The sequence below is a fragment of the Callithrix jacchus genome, chromosome 1 (genome assembly GCF_049354715.1).
Source record: "Callithrix jacchus isolate 240 chromosome 1, calJac240_pri, whole genome shotgun sequence".
Classification (NCBI taxonomy): domain Eukaryota; kingdom Metazoa; phylum Chordata; class Mammalia; order Primates; family Cebidae; genus Callithrix; species Callithrix jacchus.
The window spans coordinates 75,720,316-75,739,189 of record NC_133502.1 but is presented as its reverse complement, the minus strand read 5'-3'; the positions used below and the strand labels follow the sequence as shown (position 1 = coordinate 75,739,189).

The 18,874-nt window shown below is 45.1% G+C and overlaps 1 protein-coding gene and 1 pseudogene across 3 annotated transcripts; both read left to right on the top strand.

Moving 5' to 3' along the window:
- The first annotated feature begins 804 nt into the window (after window positions 1-804).
- On the top strand, window positions 805-6,378 carry CTSL (cathepsin L). Of its 3 annotated transcripts, none has more exons than XM_008992442.4 (8): window positions 805-973; window positions 2,605-2,740; window positions 3,045-3,167; window positions 3,269-3,415; window positions 3,598-3,822; window positions 4,570-4,732; window positions 5,386-5,503; window positions 5,999-6,378. In XM_008992442.4, the coding sequence occupies exons 2-8, from the start codon at window positions 2,615-2,617 to the stop codon at window positions 6,096-6,098; spliced, it is 1,002 nt and encodes a 333-aa protein (XP_008990690.1). In that variant the 5' UTR covers window positions 805-973; window positions 2,605-2,614; the 3' UTR covers window positions 6,099-6,378. The 3 variants fall into 3 exon arrangements, with proteins under 3 accessions (XP_008990690.1, XP_002742739.1, XP_008990687.4); XM_002742693.5 differs by having other exon boundaries at window positions 805-1,028; XM_008992439.4 differs by lacking the exon at window positions 2,605-2,740.
- Window positions 6,379-9,216: 2,838 nt separating this feature from the next.
- Window positions 9,217-9,779, top strand: LOC144581477 (low molecular weight phosphotyrosine protein phosphatase pseudogene; annotated as a pseudogene).
- Window positions 9,780-18,874: the final 9,095 nt, after the last annotated feature.

Below are 18,874 nucleotides of genomic sequence, written 5' to 3'. Positions count from 1 at the left end.
TTTCTCCATTCTCAATATCTTAAATCCTGACATTAAATGTCATTACATTTCCTAAATTTCAAGAGAAAGACTGTTACCAAGGAAGACATAATCCATAACCTAGAGAGTGGGCAGCTTCTAATTGTCTTGACTACTTTTCTTCTTCCTGTTAACCAAATGTTCCTGTAAATAACTCATTTCTGTTGGTTTCAGGAAAGACGTGGGAGAAGGAAGAATTCCTGAATGGAGAGGACGCGTGACAAGACGCTCCGGGGTCTCCTCCCTCCTAGGGTCTGGTCTTGACGACCGCATCTCGTGTTTGGGAAGTGCCTTTCCCCATCAGATTCTTCTAAAGCCCAGCTGCACCACCCGTAAGTGGGCGGTAATGCTTCTGCCCCCGGGCTCCGCGTTTTTCCACCCGGCCCCACCTTTGCTGTGGACTAAACAGGACCCACTGGACTAGAGCACACTGGCTCTCGGCTCTGCGGACTCCAAGACTAAGAAAAAGCAGGGTTAGGTTGAAAGTCCACACAGGGCTTGCTGTAAACGTCTTTTCAGGAGCCACCCGCCCAGGGCAGTAAGTCGGGTACTTAGTTGACCCGGGCGCTCCACGGAGACGCCCGACCCTATTCTGCGCGGCCCCCAGGCACTAGCTCCGCTTCCCCCAAGTCCAGTGAGGCAGGAGCGCCCCGCTCCGGGATGGTCAATACCAAGCCACGAACCGCGCCGGGGGTCAGAGGACCCGGAGGTCCCGCCCAGCTGCCGGCTCAGCCTATCGCAGCGCAGCCAGGCGGTGGGACGGTGCCAGCTGAGCCCAGATCCGATGTTTCAGAGGCAGAGTCAGGCGAAACTGGGCCAGAACCGCGACCTCCGCAACCTGAAGAGCAGCCTCCGCCGAGTGCGCCTGCGCAGCTACGACCGCAGCAGGAAAGCGCCGCCCGGCAGGCCCAGCTGTGGCCGGACCAGGACTGGAAGAGAGGACGCGGTGGAGGAGGTGTGCATCAGCCCCGGGAACGAGAACGTGTGCCCTTAGCTCTGCCGGCCTTGAGGTGGGGAAGCGGGGGAGGGCCATTGAGGACCCCCCGGAGGCGCGGAGACCACGCGGGCGGGGTCCCAGGTTGAGCGGGCCGGCCAGCCTCCGGGCGGGGTGGACGCCAGTATCGCAGCCAGGCCGCGCGGCGCCGACTTGGCCTGACCCGGCCAGACCGGGAAGCTCGGCCTCCGCATGCCAGACGGCGGGATTCCTGCTGGCGTCACCGCAAACATCCTCTGACCGCTACAGACTGTGTGTGGAGCAGGCGGCAGGTCCCCGGCACTGCCACGCCGGCAGCCCGCGCAGGGCGCTGGCTTCCCGTGTGCGGCCACTTGACCCCGTCCCTGATTTAGGGGAGCAATTTGGGGTGTCCGCAGCACAGGCCGAAGTGAGTGAAGGAGGGAGCAGTACGTGCTCTCCTTCCCAGTTTTTCTTGGGAAAGCATTTCAGAAAGATTTCCTATAAGAAGGAGAGGTTGGCCCGGGCGCGGTGGCTCACGCCTGTAATCCCAGCACTTTGGGAGGCCGAGGCGGGTGGATCACGAGGTCAAGAGATCGAGACCATCTTTGTCAACATGGTGAAACCCCGTCTCTACTAAAAATACAAAAAATTAGCGGGGCATGGTGGCGCTTGCCTGTAATCCCAGCTACTCAGGAGGCTGAGGCAGGAGAATCACTTGAACCCAGGAGGCGGAGGTTGCGGTGAGCCGAGATCGCGCCGTTGCACTCCAGCCTGGGTAACAAGAGCGAAACTCCGTCTCAAAGAAAAAAAAAAAAGGAAAGAAGGGGAGGTTGGTCGGGCGTGGTGGCTCACGCCTGTAATCCCAGCACTTTGGGAGGCCGAGGTGGGCAAATCACCTGAGATCAGGAGCTCAAGACCAGCTTGGCTATGGTGAAACCCCGTCTGTACTAAAAATACAAAATTAGCCCAGTGAGGTGGTTGGCACCTGTAGTCCCAGCTACTCGGGAGGCTGAGGAAGGAGAATGGATTTAATCCCGGAGGTGGAGGTTGTCGTGAGCCTAGATCACACCATTGTACTCCAACCTGGGCAACACACCAAGACTATCTCAAAAAATTTTTTTTAAAGAAGTTGGAAAACATATCTCATCTTCTGCTGTTTGTTAGTCAAGAAGGTGTGTGAAGACCTCTTAACTCTTGGGGGTCTCTTTGCCCCTAGTTGGGATCACACCTTATCATTAGTGAGGTTTTGCCTGGGCACTAAACATGGATTTTTTGCCATTGGTACAAAACCTGGATCAACTGTTTCCTGGTTTCCTAGTTATTGCCTTAAGCTTCTCACCCACAAGGTACTTTCTTACCTTTCTCATAACCTAAATTATCGTCGCATAAACCGTTTCAACTCCTACAGCTCTGGACAGGCTGCTTTTCATTTGGTGGATCCATCCAGCACCTCCACTTGCCCTGTTTTTTTCCAACTACATCCTTGGCCTCTTCCGCAGTCCTTGGGTAAATGCTTGGGATAATCATTTAAATATCTGTATTCTACCATGGTGGCCCTAGTACCTCAGAGGGCAGTAAGATGGCTTTTTAGTACTAGTCTAATCAGATCCTCATTTCTTTTCCCTTCTTAGGTTTTGAAACATGAATCCTACACTTATCCTCACGGCGTTTTGCCTGGGATTAGCCTCATCTGCTTTAACATTCGATCGCAGTTTAGAGGCACAGTGGATCAAGTGGAAGGCGATGCACAACAGATTATACGGCATGGTTAGTGGCACCTGAAACTGCTTCAGAAAGAACAGGCCTTACTGTTGAGAAGTTATAGCCAGAGAGTAGCTTCTGGAGGCCAGCTTTTACCAATAGTATAATGTAATACCCTAAGGGCACTGATTATGAGCACAACGTGGGCATTCATCCCTGTGTGTCTCAGTTTGGAGAACAGCAGCTCCCAGAGGTGTCAGGCCTTCCCTTGCCATGGTTTCTCTTCCATCTCTGTCTGCAGATTCACTTGGTGAGCATGAGTTGGGTTTCAGGTAGTTATAAAGAGCATCAGTTACATATTTTCCTCTAGAATGAAGAAGAATGGAGGAGAGCAGTGTGGGAGAAGAACATGAAGATGATTGAACTGCACAATCATGAATACAACCAAGGGAAACACAGCTTCACAATGGCCATGAACGCCTTTGGAGACATGGTGAGTGTGCTGTGGACTGCTGAACTCCTGTGCTTCCCCTCCTCCCTTTTGTACCAAAGTAATCTCTTGCTCTGCAACATTTTGTTTACTTTTCCTTGAAGACCAATGAAGAATTCAGGCAGGTGATGAATGGCTTTCAAAACCGTAAGCCCAGGAACGGGAAGGTGTTCCAGGAACCTCTGTTTCATGAGGCCCCCAGATCTGTGGATTGGAGAGAGAAAGGCTACGTGACTCCTGTGAAGAATCAGGTGAGACAGTGTTAGGTTCAGACCTCCCATCTTCCCAGGAAAGCCAAGAAGCGATTGACATCTTTGTTTTGGTAGACTTTAAAGCGATGTGCAGTTCACTTTTTAAGAGTATTCAGATATGTGAGCTGTAAAGTCTTACTATTTGTTTTTGCAAATGACAGCTTTTTAAATTTCCTCTTTAGGGTCAGTGTGGTTCTTGTTGGGCTTTTAGCGCGACTGGTGCTCTTGAAGGACAGATGTTCCGGAAAACTGGGAAACTTGTCTCACTGAGTGAACAGAATCTGGTAGACTGCTCTGGGCCTCAAGGCAATCAGGGCTGCGATGGTGGCCTAATGGATTATGCCTTCCAGTATGTTCAGGAGAACGGAGGCCTGGACTCTGAGGAATCCTATCCATATGAGGCAACAGTAAGTGGAGCTCTTCATCTTATCATTCCAGCTCAGCTTCTGGAAAGTGGAACACTTTCAGAGATAACAGATACCTTTTTCAGAATTAATATATTAGGGCTGGATGGGGTGGCTCACACCTGTAATCCCAGCACTTTAGGAGGCTGAGCCGGGCAGATCGCTTGAGCTCAGGACCAGCCTAGGCAACAAGGTAAAACCCTGACTCTATCAAAAATAATAAAATTAGCCGTCTGGGGTGATGTGCATCTGTGGTACCAGCTAGGCTGAGGTAGGAGGATTGCTTAAGCCTGGGAGGTGGTTATGCAAATGCACTCCTGTCTGAGTGACAGAGTGAGACCCTGTCTCAAAAAAAAAGAGGGAAAAAAAAAATTCACAGATGGTAGAATCTATCTGCAAATTGTCAGTACTGTCATTATAAATTATTAAGCCTTTGTGCAGTCCGGTGATTAGATGGTTAACAGACAACTGTTCTTGCTTCTATGTAATATGAAGAGTATACAAACCATTCTACATCTACACATTTCTTTATTGTGAAAAATTTCTTATGGTAATAAACCTGGGGTCTCATGGAAGAGACTGGAGCCAATTTTCAGTTTCAAATTAACTAACAGCATTTCACGCCCTGGGATGATTTATAACAATGGTGACTTGGAAATCCTAAGCTGCAAACTGCTGAGTGTTGTGGTTCTAACTCCTGTTGCCCAGGAGAGCAGTAATCAAGTCCTTTTTGCCCTTTATCTTTGAAAGGAAGAATCCTGTAAGTACAATCCCGAGTATTCTGTTGCTAATGACACTGGCTTTGTGGACATCCCTAAGCTGGAGAAGGCCCTGATGAAGGCAGTTGCAACTGTGGGGCCCATTTCTGTTGCTATTGATGCAGGTCACGAGTCCTTCCAGTTTTATAAAGAAGGTAAGTATTTTTTTCTTTGTAGAAATTGATGCAGAAAGAGAGTATGACATACTAGCATGATAGACTCTGGTTTGTAAAGTTCAATGTAGATACTTAGGTGCTTAGCATCATAGCTATTAATTCTGTACATGCAGTATTTATACCTGATGTTTCCATTTGACATGTTGAACACATCTCCATGAATATAAGTACTTTGTAACTTTTTATAAATTACAAATACCCAGCTATATTATTTACTGGGTAGTTTAATATACTTAAATATTCTGTGATTGTCGAATTTTTGTAATTTTTACAAAGATTTTACTTCTGTTTTTAAATCCGAGAAGAGCCTTTTGATTCAAGGATTTTGGTGTTCTATGCTGTGTTTTTAGATTGATAGCCTAGAGTAGAATTACAAGCTTTCAAAGAATGGTCCTTTATTCCCTTAGCAAAGTCTTTATATGAAGGATTTATGTTGATTTCTATTTCTGCTAGTTGTAGATGAGAGCCTAAATCCCTAGCCTTGACAACAATAGATCTAATTGTTAAGTACTATCTAGAATGTGTGTCACTTCACTGAATTCAGAGATGCCTCATTCCCTGTGGGTGACAGGATGGGTTACTGTCATGGTCCTCTGCAGCTTCTCACCCCAGCCTTCATTTTACTATCCCAGGCATTTATTTTGAGCCAGAATGTAGCAGTGAAGACATGGATCATGGTGTGCTGGTGGTTGGCTATGGATTTGAAAGAACAGGATCAGATAACAGTAAATATTGGCTGGTGAAGAACAGGTATAAATTGCCAATAATACTTATATTTGAAATTCAAAAGAGAGTACTTATTTGCAATCAGTGTTTGTATAGTTTCACATGCCCTTAGGCATACTTCTGAAATCCCAGAACTCTAAGTTGAACATAGAATGTTAATGTTGGATTATAAAGGTAAGGATGCTGGGTGTATTAATATAGTATTTGTACCATTGTACAAATGTGTATCTAAATCTGAACATTTTCTTAATTCTGAGGCATATCTGGCTGCAAAGACATCCTATTCCTTTCCTGTCTCTGATTGGCAGTTCTGTGAAATGTCATAGTTTTGAGACTGGGATGGAAGTTATGTGCAGATTCAGCCTCAATAATTTTTTAAGGATAAACAGGAACATGGCCTCTCTTGATTCTTTCTGTTAAGTCTGTGGCCTCTGGCACAGTGTTTAAGTTGGATGTTCCTGTTAATAACCCTTTGGGCTTTATTCTTTCTCTGACACGGAAAACCTGCTGTTTTTTCAGCTGGGGTGAAAAATGGGGCATGGATGGTTACATAAAGATGGCCAAAGACCGGAAAAACCACTGTGGAATTGCCTCAGCAGCCAGCTACCCCACTGTATGAGCTGATGGACAGTGATGAGGAAGGACTTGACTGGGGATGGTGCATGCATGGGAGTTCATCTCAATCTTCCAGCCCCTGCTGTGATGGATACACACTCGAATCATTGAAGATCCAAGTGTGATTTGAATTCTGTGATATTTTCACACTGGTAAATGTTACCTCTATTTTAATTACTCTATAAATAGGTTTATATTATTGATTTGCTTACTGACTTTGCATTTTTGTTTTTAAAAGGATGTGTAAATTTTTACCTGATTAAATAAATGTAATTTCAAATGTAGTGGCAAGGCTTCTTTCTATTTTTGATGCACTGAATTTTTGTGTAATAAAAAACATAATTAGGCTGTAAGCCCTACCTGCTGCCAGTGGCTCTCTAGGAGGAAGAGTGGGCGACCTTCTGGGTCTTCTAATTACAAACGTACAGATCTCACATCAGCTGCCCAGTGGCTGTGTCTGAGTCTGACTCAATCGTTGATTGGAGCAAAATTTGAAAATGATCTCTGAGGACAAAGGAAAATTGTTTGAATAAAGAAAAAAATTCACTTTTTAGAAAGGTGAACAGACATATATATGATTTTAATACTAGAAAAAGACCTTAGTGATTGTGTTTATTTCACCCAAGTTGGTTGCATCTTTAGTCAAGTTACAGGACAAAGGTCTCAGAGCCTATTTCTGGATCATCTTATCCCACTGCTGGTGAAGACCCTGTTGACACTTTGCAGTCGAGTTGGGTTAGGAACGAGTGCATTGCCAAGGCTGTTTGTTTTTGGGTCCTCAAGGGATGAGGAATAAACTTCAGGATTTCAGGCTGGGATTCAGAAATGGTGCTCTGGTGTCAGAAGGCAAAAGACAGGTGAGAGGCTCAGAAATGATCATCTGTCCCCCATTTAGAGCAAATTACCTGTAAACACCTGAATTACTGCTTAAATAAAAAAACTTCCCACATTGTACTAGCTAAACAGCCCATACTTCCATCACCTGTGTGTTTTCAGAAGTCTCATGTTCCAACTGAAGGAAATAGAAAGAACAGGTGAGACTGTTTAGTGACTAGACTACGTAATCCCAGAGGAGGGAAACCAGATGCCCAGTGGAGTCTCAGCTCAGAAAGCATGCAGCAGGGTCTGTCCAGTTCTGTCTGGATTGGACCATGTGCCATGCTGGATTCTCATGTGCCCTTTCTGAGTAGTTGCTAAAATTTCAAAGTTTTTGGCCTAAAATGACAAATATGGCATCTGTGAAATTCTTTGGGTTTTGTAATAAAAGTCACCAGTGGTAGCAAGAAGATTTAGGGAGGTTCCCAAGCTAAATCCCTCGTTCAGGTTGAAGCTTAGATTTGAGACAACTAGAATTTATATACAATACCCACTGCGTGCTGGTCATCACTACTATGGAAGAGACACACCCTGACCTCAAGGAATTGAACTGTTAGGGATCAGGGAGGGCTTCCAGGAAGAAGTTAAAACAGATGGCTAGAGCAGTTGGTCAATAAAGATGAAGAGGTGAGCACCAGCAGAGACTAGCACACCCTGAGAAAAGACCCTGTGGTGAAAAGACCGAAAGTCCCTGGGTCCAGGTGTTCCAGAGGGAGGTTTTCAGGATAAAGGAACCACTGGGAAAACAGTGAATAGATTGTTTTGGTTGTCTGTTTAACAGTAAAACAAACCATCCAGAAACCCCACAGTTTGGAATGTTTGGAAGAAACATCTGTCACATTTTCTGCCTGGACTCACTTGGAGGTCTCTTATCTGTGCTTGAGACATTTGTAGGTTTGACTGGACTGGACATCTGTGAGGGCTCACTCCCATGGCTGGCTGCAGATTGGCTGGACATTCAGTTTGGGCTGTTGACCAGAGTACCTGCCTGGGGCCTCTCCATGGCTTGGGCTTCCCACAGCATCGACAATGGAGGAAATATATATATAGTGAAATTCAGTGTTCAAAGCTTGCCAACTTCGAAGGTGTATATGTATACCTTTAAACACTGAATTTCACAATTGTTCACGATGATTTGTGAATAAGTTAATAAGAAAAATGATTTCCAGGAGACTTGGTCTTTTCTCCAGTACTACAGTTTAAACATTCCATAATTCACATGTTTAAAATTTTTTATTTACACTTTCAACAAGTATTCATTGAGCACCATGTATGAGGCAGTGCTGAGCTGCCAACACAAAAGTGAAGCAAATACTCATAACCCCTTCCTCTGTAGCTCACGTTCCTATGTGAACAAGCAAATCAAAGCCTGGCAGAAACCCAAGGGCAAGTGCAGCGCTAGGGAGGTCTCAAGGGAGCCCAGGGACAGTCAGGGCACACACCAGGGACATGTCACCCTCTAGGGTCAGAGTAGGTATGAGCAGGGGCCATCTGATGCCAATTTAAAGTGTTTATAGCTGTTATATCTTGGGCAGGATATGAGGGGACAGTTTCTCTTTGTGTGTATTATTTCAATTTTTAAGTAACGGACCTTCATTATTTTCACAACATAACAGATTCAGATCAGAAAGTATGCAGTTCAAAAAAAAAAAGTTAAAAGAATTGATAAAGGAGGAGGAGGAAGAGGTGGAGAAACAGGGTCCTCAGATAACTTGATAAAGGTGAGTGTCCCGTTTGGGGACTGATGTTCCTGAGATCTGCACGAACGCTGCTCAGCGGGTCCATCACACAGCGCAGGCGTGAGGAAGCGCCACTGCCCAGCTGGACTCCAGGGCGCTCCACCCATGTCTCAGTCAGACAGAACCTCTCTGAGGATGGTGGCTGTTGGCTCCAACTGACCATTCCCAGGCAAGAGAAACGGGGGGCTTTGCTAAGGGCTAAAGGAAAGGAGGGATGGACAATGAGGGGATGGACCAGGAACAGTTCTAATGAGGCTGCTTTAGTGAGGACGCAGAGTGGCTCTGCTCAGCACTCCAGAACACTTGCTCCCTTCAGCTGCCCCACTCCCCACAACCATGCACACTCCCCTCATCCCAACCTGGGGCAGCATGTTGAGCTCTTAACAGAAGAGCTCTTTCCCTGGCGTTTTATATTCTTTCCTCTTCAGTCACATTCAAAGCAGCACAAATTGCAAATCACCCAGTACTCAGAGGAGTCCAATATAGGTAAAAAATAAGAGCAAATTCGGCGTCACGAAGCGGTTTCTTGGCGCCACTACGCGCGGGAAGATGGCGGAGCTGGCCACCAAGTCTGTGCTGTTTGTGTGTCTGGGTAACATTTGTCGATCACCCATTGCAGAAGCTTTCAGGAAACTTGTAACTGATCAAAACATCTCAGAGAATTGGAGGGCGACTTCCAGGTAGGAGATAGGGAACCCCCCTGACTACCGAGGGCAGAAATGCATGAAGAGGCACAGCATTCCCAAGAGCCACGTTGCCCGGCAGATTACCAAAGAAGATTTTGCCACATTTGATTATATACTATGTATGGATGAAAGCAATCTGAGAGATTTGAATAGAAGAAGTAATCAAGTTGAAATCTGCAAAGCTAAAATTGAACTACTTGGGAGCTATGATCCACAAAAACAACTTATTATTGAAGATGCTTATTATGGGAATGACTCTGACTTTGAGGCGGTGTACCAGCAGTGTGTCTGGTGCTGCAGAGCGTTCTTGGAGAAGGCCCACTGAGGCAGGTTCGTGCCCTGCTGCAGCCAGCCTGATTAGACCCCACCGAGAGGCCCTGCGTTTCCCAGTCAGTGTGTAATAATGTTCCAGAGCCCAAAGCCCCAGCTCTTTGTTCAGTTGACTTACCGTTTCTTACCTTAAAAAATAATTGTAGGTGGAAATCAGTTGTGATTGGCAGAATAATAAATAAAAACCTTGGATTCAGGCAAAAAAAAAAAAAAGCAAATTCTTGGCTTTGGGTCCGTAATTCTTCTGGAAAAAAAAAAAATTCCTAGCAGCAACTTCCTGTTTCCATTACAGCATGGATGAAATTTGGAAGTTGTAACCATCTACTAATAAAACTCTGAAGAAATCTTAAAATCAACAACTCTTCTTAGATCCCTAAGACAAACAAAGTCATGGAGCAAACCACTGCCCTAATAACTGGAGAGAGAAAGGAATACCAAGAATCACAATTCACAGGAGCAGAGACCTCTGCAGGAACAAGTGCCTAGCAGGAAAAACCAAGCTGTAACTGACAAATTGCTGGAGGCAGGGTATGGACAAGTCTGAGCATTAAAACTCAGTGGTGGGTTTGGTCCAGGGTTCCGTCCTGGGGGTAACCTCAGGTTGCAGAGCTTCAGTAGCTCCACCAGACTCTCAAAGTGAAAATCTGAGAATTCCCTTATGAATCCTGCAGGGGAAGGGAAAAGTAACAATTTTGGAACCCGCCAGCGCGTTCTTTTCTTCTTAAGTCCTACACTCAAGAGACACTGTTTTACCAAACTCTAACCTATTTGGGTTTTATCAAAGCTTAACCAATCTGAGGGGTGGAAATATCCAACTCCAGCCTGCTTTAGCCTTCCAGGTGGAGAAGGGTAGGACCCAATATCAGCCTACTTTGGCCACACTGTTCTATCTAAGGAGGGAAAAACTAAGAAGCACTTGTGAATTCCATGGCGCAGAAACACAGACTTGTTAAAAAAACTGCAACTCATAGGACCAAGGAGTGCTTCTCCTAAACCACACCATCACTTTCCTAGCAGGTCATTTATCAGAGTTTCTTTCACCGTACGAGTTCCTCTTTCAACAGAAAATTACAAGGCATTCTAAAAGGCAAAAGGTGAGGCAGGAAAATAGGGTCTGGAGGCAGGGAACATAAGGCAGATTCACACTTCAGCTATGACAAGAAATATCCTCTCCCTAGGGTGTAGGCCAAGTAAATGACATTGTAACTTTATACTCTCCATTTACATATGGCAAACCCCAAGTAACCAATGGAATCCTCTTGAGGGTTTTTGTAAAAATTCTGTAAAGGGGTCTTTGAGTCCGTATGCTCAGGCCCTCCCCCCCAACTATGGAGTATTTTCAATACAACACTTTAGTCCTTCCTTGCTTCGTTTGTGCATTTTGTCCAATTCTTTGTTGAAGACACCAAGAACCTGGACACCCTCCACCATTAATAAAAGCACAACCTGAAGAGACAAAACCAGCCTCACAGTAAGAATTAGATTTGTCATGGGTCCCAGGAACTTGAAATAGCTATGATTACTATGCTAAGGGTTAATGGAAAAAATAGCAACCTGAGAACACATGGAGAAGGTAAAAAGAGAGATTAAAATTCTAAGAAAGAATAAACAAAATGGTCCCCCAAACTACAGGGTTAAGTTGTTCTCTGAAGCTGCCTTATCTGCCTAAACTTCCAGACCTTCCAAAGAGGAAAATAATTGCCTCCGTTTCCCTCTCTGAGCTTTCATTAACTGAGCTCATGTAAGAGGAAGGAAGACTGAAGTCTGTCAACAAACCTGGACAGAGTTTTGTCACAAACCACTGTCTGCTCTGTGGGCCCAACAATCTTTGTCCCAGACCGCTGTATGTTCTTCAAGCCCATCGAATTCTTCCTGGCCTTCATTTATTGCCCCTCAGCAGAATTCTTCTTCTACCCGCTCCCATAACCTGTTTTTCCAGGATCTAAGCCCTGACTTTGTAACCTCAAGAGAGCATATAAGCTTCTGCATCCCATTGGGAGTTGGATCTCCATTCTGAAGTCTCCACATATACATGTTAAATAAATTTGAATGCCTTTTCTCTAGTCAATATGCCTTGTGTGAGTTGATTTTGTAGTGAAGCTTCAGAGGGTGAAGGAAAAGCTTTCCCTTTATTCCTGTGCTAGTATTATTCATCTTAAGTATGTTTGGGAAGATTAGTGTGCCCCTGTATCACTGAAACACCCTCGTTGGGGTAATATTGTGAGATATGTCACTGAAGATTTTAGATAGAATTGTCAGAAAACACAGCAAAGTAACAGGGCATGTGACAAGCCCTTGAGACCTGGAGAGGGTTGGTCACCTGAGGTCTTAAAGCAGAGATGGACAGATAAGGGACACAGGGCCATAAACATGACCTGGAACCATGTCAACACACTACCTGTGGTGAGCTCTCTTCTATGCTTTGATGTGAAATTAAGGAACTTCTCTGCTCTTGGGGTTTCTCAGCCAAACAAGTTCCCATGATCAATGCTCTCTCTCGTTACTATGCATTGAGTTCCATGTATGCGGGGACACATATAAATAGGTCAACGGTGGACATGATCTCTGGCTAAAATGTAAGCTTGCCAGCCAGTGGCCCATCTGGGAAGTTTTTGTTCTTCCCCTTCTTCTCTTGTATATTCTCAGAAACATAATAAGCATATCAAAAATCACTTCCTTGGACTGATCATTGTTGTGATGTCCTGGCATGTGGAACAGACATGGGTGAACATTTACCCTCAAATGCTAGTCCCTATGCCTTGACCTGTTCATAATTTGATGAAAAAGCTGTTGGTTTGTTATAAAAATGCAGACTCTGTAAATGTTTACCAAATAGAGCAATTAATCCACCAGCTCTCTGGCTTATAAGCAATAATGCCCCCATTTCCTCCATCTTGTCCTAGAGTACTAAGCCTGCCATGGAGGTGGCTTGGTTTCCTCCCATTAGTGCTTCCAATGAATAACTTGCTGGTGGCTGTTGTCAAAGGAGTGTTTCCAGGGGAGTCCCATCTGAAACTGGTAAACCAAACCCTGTGTGACTTAGTAACACACTCACTACTGGTAAAACAACCCCTGTGACTCAGTAACTCTCACTAGCTCGGCATGCAGCTTCCTGAGACCGCCTTCCTGCAGCCCACAGGAAAACAAACTGCACATGCGGCTGCAGTCTAGGTCACCGGGGCACTCGCAGGTATCACCAAAATGGATAATAGCAAAAGAAAAAAAAAGGGCAAGGGAAAAGCACAGATACTACATTACTGTGTCCTCCTAGAACTAAAGCAGAGGCAGCCCATCCAACTGACACCCTAAGATACCTCTCCAGGTGAAAGTCCCTCTCACATAAGCCACTCTATACAGTTAGAAAAGGTGGCCATGTCAACAGCATCATAAATATAAATACAGGAGATAAGAAACATGATAATGAAATAAAAGTTGACACCACCAAAGGTGCACAATAATTCTTCAGAATGTTACCCTAAATAAATGAAAATTTTCAAATTGCCTCAAAAGGAATTTGAAATACTGATGTTAAGAAAATTCAATCAAGCCAGGCGCGGTAGCTCACGCCTGTAATCCCAGCAGTTTGGGAGGCTGAGGCGGGTGGATCACAAGGTCAAGAGATCAAGACCATTCTGGTCAACATGGTGAAACCCCGTCTGTACTAAAACTACACAAAAATTAGCTGGGCATGGTGGTGCGTGCCTGTAGTCCCAGCTACTCGGGAAGCTGAGGCAGGAGAATTGCTTGAACCCAGGAGGCGGAGGTTGCGGTGAGCCGAGATCGCCATTGAAGTGGTTTCTGGAGGGCTAAGATGTAAGCCAGCTGCTTCCCTGCTGCTAGCTTTGGAAACAAAGTTACTTTTCTCTCACTGCGCCCTTCCTTCTCGTGACTGATTTTGCAAGCGGTGGGCAGCCTAGTCTGGGCTGCCTTACATCAGGTCTTTGTGTGTGGGTGTGGCTGAAACCGGTGTTTCTCAGCTTGATCATCAGGGCTAGTAAGAAATATTTGGCCCCTCCCATGAACCAAATCCAATTTTAAAAGATGAAAGCATATATTAACTTAGACACATCTTGTTTACCTTGATATCTTTTTTTTTTTTGAGACGGAGTTTTGCTCTTGTTACCCAGGCTGGAGTGCAATGGCACGATCTCGGCTCACCGCAACCTCCGCCTCCTGGGTTCAGGCAATTCTCCTGCCTCAGCCTCCTGAGTAGCTGGGATTACAGGCACGCACCACCATGCCCAGCTAATTTTTTGTATTTTTAGTTGAGACGGGTTTTCACCATGTTGACCAGGATAGTCTGGATCTCTTGACCTCGTGATCCACCCGCCTTGGCCTCCCAAAGTGCTGGGATTACAAGTGTGAGCCACTGCGTCCGGCCTTGTAAAGTGTCTTCTTACTGACTCTGTCCATTAGAATTCACTCTATCTGCCATACTTCTCCAGCCAATCAGCCTTTTATCATTGTTGCTATAAAAACCATCAGAGGAAATTAGTACAGAGAAAAGCAACAGGTGAGCACAAATCAGGGGGTTGGGGAGGAAGTCAAGGGCTTGTTTCTCTATCCCCAGTTAGAATCAGCACATGTAAGAACACTTGTGGAGAGAAACTCCAGACTGCAGCCAATCATTAAAAACCTTTCATTTTGGCCGGGTGCGGTGGCTCACGCCTGTAATCCCAGCACTTTGGGAGGCCGAGGCTGGTGGATCACGAGGTCAAGAAATCGAGACCATCTTGGTCAACATGGTGAAATCCCGTCTCTACTAAAAATGCAAAAAATTAGCTGGGCATGGTGGTGAGTGCCTGTAATCCCAGCTACTCAGGAGGCTGAGGCAGGAGAATTGCCTGAACCCAGGAGGCGGAGGTTGTGGTGAGCCGAGATCGTGCCATTGCACTCCAGCCTGGGTAACAAGAGCGAAACTCCGTCTCAAAAAAAAAAAAAAAAATCGAACATCAATCATCAAAGCGGGAGAGCGAGGAGGTGTTCGCAGGAACCTGAGGAGGGGCACGGAGGGACCTGAGGAGGGGCCGGTAGGACCACGGATGCAGCCGTCGTGGGGAAAGGCAGAGGGGCCCGCGGCTCACGGACGGACTCCGCAGACGGGGCGGCACATTGCGGCCCCAGCTCGCACTGCGGGAGGCTGCGGACATCTTCAATAGTGGCTTGTCTGGGTCTTTCGTAAGGCAATACGTTGGAAAAAATGTTTCTTCGTCTTGAAAATGCAGATAAATGCTCTATTACGGAGCAACTGGACCCGGCATCCTATGCCCAGACACGGCTGGGCAGGGCTTGACAAACTTAAAGAGGGATGTGGCGCAGTCACGTCTCTAAGGACGGTGTCCTCAGTGAGACCTCCTCCTGTCTGGAGGGTCTCCCTGGCCCTGCGGGACTCTCCCCTGATGGCCCTGCGGCAGAGGAAGCCCTGGTTCCCTGGAGGGAAGGCCTAACAAGTCACGGCGGGCAGGATGATGTGGGTATGGTATGTGGGTTTGCGGTAGGTGCCCAGGTGCACTAAAAAGGGTCCTCCCTTCCCCCCCCACCACCACAGCACAGCATTTAGTTCAGGCCCTGAACTAGTTTTTCTTTCTTTCTTTTTTCTTTTTCTTTTCTTTTTTTTTTTGAGACGGAGTTTCGCTTTTGTTACCCAGGCTGGAGTGCAATGGCACGATCTCGCTCACCACAACCTCCGCCTCCTGGGTTCAAGCAATTCTCTTGCCTCAGCCTTCCGAATAGCTGGGGACTACAGGCGCGCGCCACCATGCCCAGCTAATTTTTGTATTTTTAGTAGAGACGTAGTTTCACCGTGTTGACCAGGATGGTCTCTCTCTCTTGACCTTGTGATCCATCTGCCTCGGCCTCCCGAAGTGTAGTTTTTCAGTTTCTAGCGGGGAAGGGGGGGGGGCGGGGCGGGGATTTCCTTTGGCCAAGAGGCGGGTCCATTCAGTCTGCTTGAAGGCTTGGTATATATTTTTTTTTTTTTTTTGGTCAAGGTATGCCAGAAGCAATATTGATGGCCAAGCTTTTACTTTGTTCCCACATCCAGGCTGTGGCTGCCTGCCCCAGGTCCATAATGTCTTTTGGTGGGACCCCTATGGCCCAGGGACTTAGAATCAAAAGACTGAAAGCCAATTAAATGGTCCAGGCTAGACGGGAATGAAAGTGGGCAGGCACTCATTAACTTTAAAACTCCTTTTAAGCAATGTAAGAGCCAAAAACCAAAAGTCAAAAGGCAAGGTTACAAACTTGACTTACCTACAAATCTATACATTGAGCTACTGTGAGCTTGGTTTGTAGAACTCAGCTGTACAAAACAAGCATATTGTTCAGCTGTTGATCCAGCTGTGTACTTGTCCTGGATTTGGAGGCTCTGAATTAATTTGATTCCTCAAGACCAGCCCTTGCAATCTCACATGCACATTTCTTCCACGATAGTCCTTAGGCCTGAAGGGTTTGAATAGTTTAAATTCTGGAAGTAAAGGCCGGGCACGGTGGCTCACGCCTGTAATCCTAGCACTTCATGGGAGGCTGAGATGGGCAGATCGTGAGGTCAGGAGATAACGATTATCCTGGCAAACACAGTGAAACCCCATCTCTACTAAAAACACAAAAAAATTAGCGAGGCATGATGGCATGTGCCGTAGTCCTAGATACTCAAGAGGCAGAGGCAGGAGAATTGCTTGAACGTGGGAGGTTCAAAAATAAAAATGATCAATAAACACATAAAAAATTTACCTCACTTATAAAGATAGAAATTAAAAGAAAAGAGGTGTCATTATTTTCCCCACCAATCAAATAATGAAGTTGAAAAGACAATACTATCTGGTGTTTGTCAGGATAAATTAAAATAATCCTCTTATCACTGATGGTAAAGGTATAAATTGATGCAACCTTTCTGAAGGACAGCTTTTTAATATGTATCAAAAGATATTTTATCCAATAATTTAAATTATTTGGAATTTCTGTTGGGAAAACCATCAGAGAATCATGTATTTATGACCTAGATTGTTAATCTCAGGTTGTTTTGTTTTTCAAAAAGTTAGGAGCCATCAAAAGGATAGGAAGCTCCTCCTCTATTTCTTGTTTGCTAAGACTTTTTTTTTCAGAGACGGTTTATATTATAAACAACTCTACACACATAAATTTGACAACTCAGATGAAATGGACCAACTTCTCAAAAAGCACAGTACTCTAACTCACCCAGTATCAAATAGATAATGTGAAAGGCTAGTTTCAGGGCTCAACCATTAAACAACAGAATTCAAATAAGAAGTCTGCAGGCCCAGATGTTTCACGAGAAAATTATACTAAATGTTCGAAGTTTATTCAATCTCTTCCAGGAAAAAAAGAAGAGAAAGGAACCCTTTCCAGTTCATTTTATAAAGCCAGCATTACCCTGATGCAAAAACCAGACAGTGATAGTAAAACTGACCCAATATCATAGACGGTTCTTTTGCAGAAACACAGAAAACGACCTTTTTGTTCTTAAAGCTTGAAGCTTACATTTGTTTTATCTGAGTTCTTTTCTCAGAAAAGGACATTCAGACCTCACAAAAAGAGTATTAGAGAACTGAAGCTCACCAGATCACCCCATCCTGACAATGAGAAACCTGAAGCCCTCACTCCTCATGACTCTTCCTTGCCCCTTTCTAGTTCCTATATTCTTACACATTGTCACATTTCTTCTCTGTTATATAAACCCCTAGTTTTAGTCTGTCGGGGAGATGGATTTGAAACTGAGCTCCCATCCTCTTGGCTGCAGCACCTGATTAAAGCCTTCTTCCTTTGCAATACTTGCTGTCTCAGTGACTACCTTTTTGTCTCATAAGCAGCAAGACCTAGACCAAACCCCTGGTGTTTGGGTAACAATAGTTAAAAAAATCAATAAACGCAAAATCCCTTAACAAAATATTGGCAACTAGAATTCAACAATGCATAAAACAAATTATACACCATGACTGAGTGGAGTTTAGTCTGGTAATGGAAGGCTGTTTAGTATTCAAAATCAGTCAGTGTAATTCACCATATCGACAGGCTAAAGAAGAAAAATCATATAATTACATCAACTGATGGAGAAAAATCACTTGAACAAATTCAAAAATCACTCATGACTTGAAAAAGAAAATCGCTGAGGTGGGAGGACCACTTGAGGCCAGAAATTTGAGACCAGCCTGGGCAACATAATGTGACACCATCTCAAAACAAAAAAAAAACCAAATTAGTCAGAGAGGTGGATGGTGGTACATGCCTGTGGTCCCAGCTACTTGGGAGGCTGAGATGGGAGGATAGCTTGAGCCTAGGAGTTGGAGGGTGTAGTGAGCCGTGTTCCCAACACTGCATTCCAGGCTGAGCAACAGAGTAAAACCCTGTCTCTGAAAAAAAAAAAAAAGTCTTAGCAAACAAGAAATAGAGGAGGAGCTCCCCTCAACTCTATCAGGTACATCTACAAAAATCTATAGCTAGCATTATATTTAATGGTGAAAAAGTGAATGCTTATCCTCTAAGATCAGGAGCAAGGCAAGGATATCCTCCCTCACACTTTTACTCAGCATACGTAGTCCTGGAAGTTGTAGTCAGCACAATAAGGCAAGAAAAATAAGGAAAAGGAAACAGATTGGAAAGCAGTTAATAACACTGTCCCTCTTTGCAGATGGGGTGATAATCTATGTAGGAAATCCCAAGGACCTCACAAACAAAAACCCAAAACACTCCCGAGAATGAGTGAGTTCAGCAAGGTCACAGGATACAAGACCAAAATACAAAACCAACTAGATTTCTATATATTAGCAATAAACTCATTCATAATAATAATTAAAATTTAAAATATGTACTATTAACAATCAGTAAAAAAAAAAAAAAAAAGAAAATTGGAGGGCTGAGCAAGGTGACTCATGCCTGTAATCCCAGCACTTTGGGAGGCTGAGGCAGGTGGATCACCTGAGGTCAGGGGTTCGAGATCAGCCTGACCAACATGGAGAAATCTCATCTCTACCGAACATACAAAATTAGCCAGACGTGGTGGCACATGCCTGTAGTCCCAGCTACCTAAGAGGCTGAGGCAGGAGAATTGCTTGAACCCAGGGGGCAGAGGTTGCAGTGAGTAGAGATCATGCCATTCCACTTCAGCCTGAGTGACAAAGCGCGACTCCATC

Coding starts and splice junctions, on each gene's coding strand:
- CTSL (XM_008992442.4), top strand. CDS start 2,615: ATGAATCCTACACTTATCCTCACGGCGTTTTGCCTGGGATTAGCCTCA. Junction 2,741..3,044: donor ACAACAGATTATACGGCATG/GTTAGTGGCACC, acceptor ATTTTCCTCTAG/AATGAAGAAGAATGGAGGAG. Junction 3,823..4,569: donor CCTATCCATATGAGGCAACA/GTAAGTGGAGCT, acceptor TATCTTTGAAAG/GAAGAATCCTGTAAGTACAA.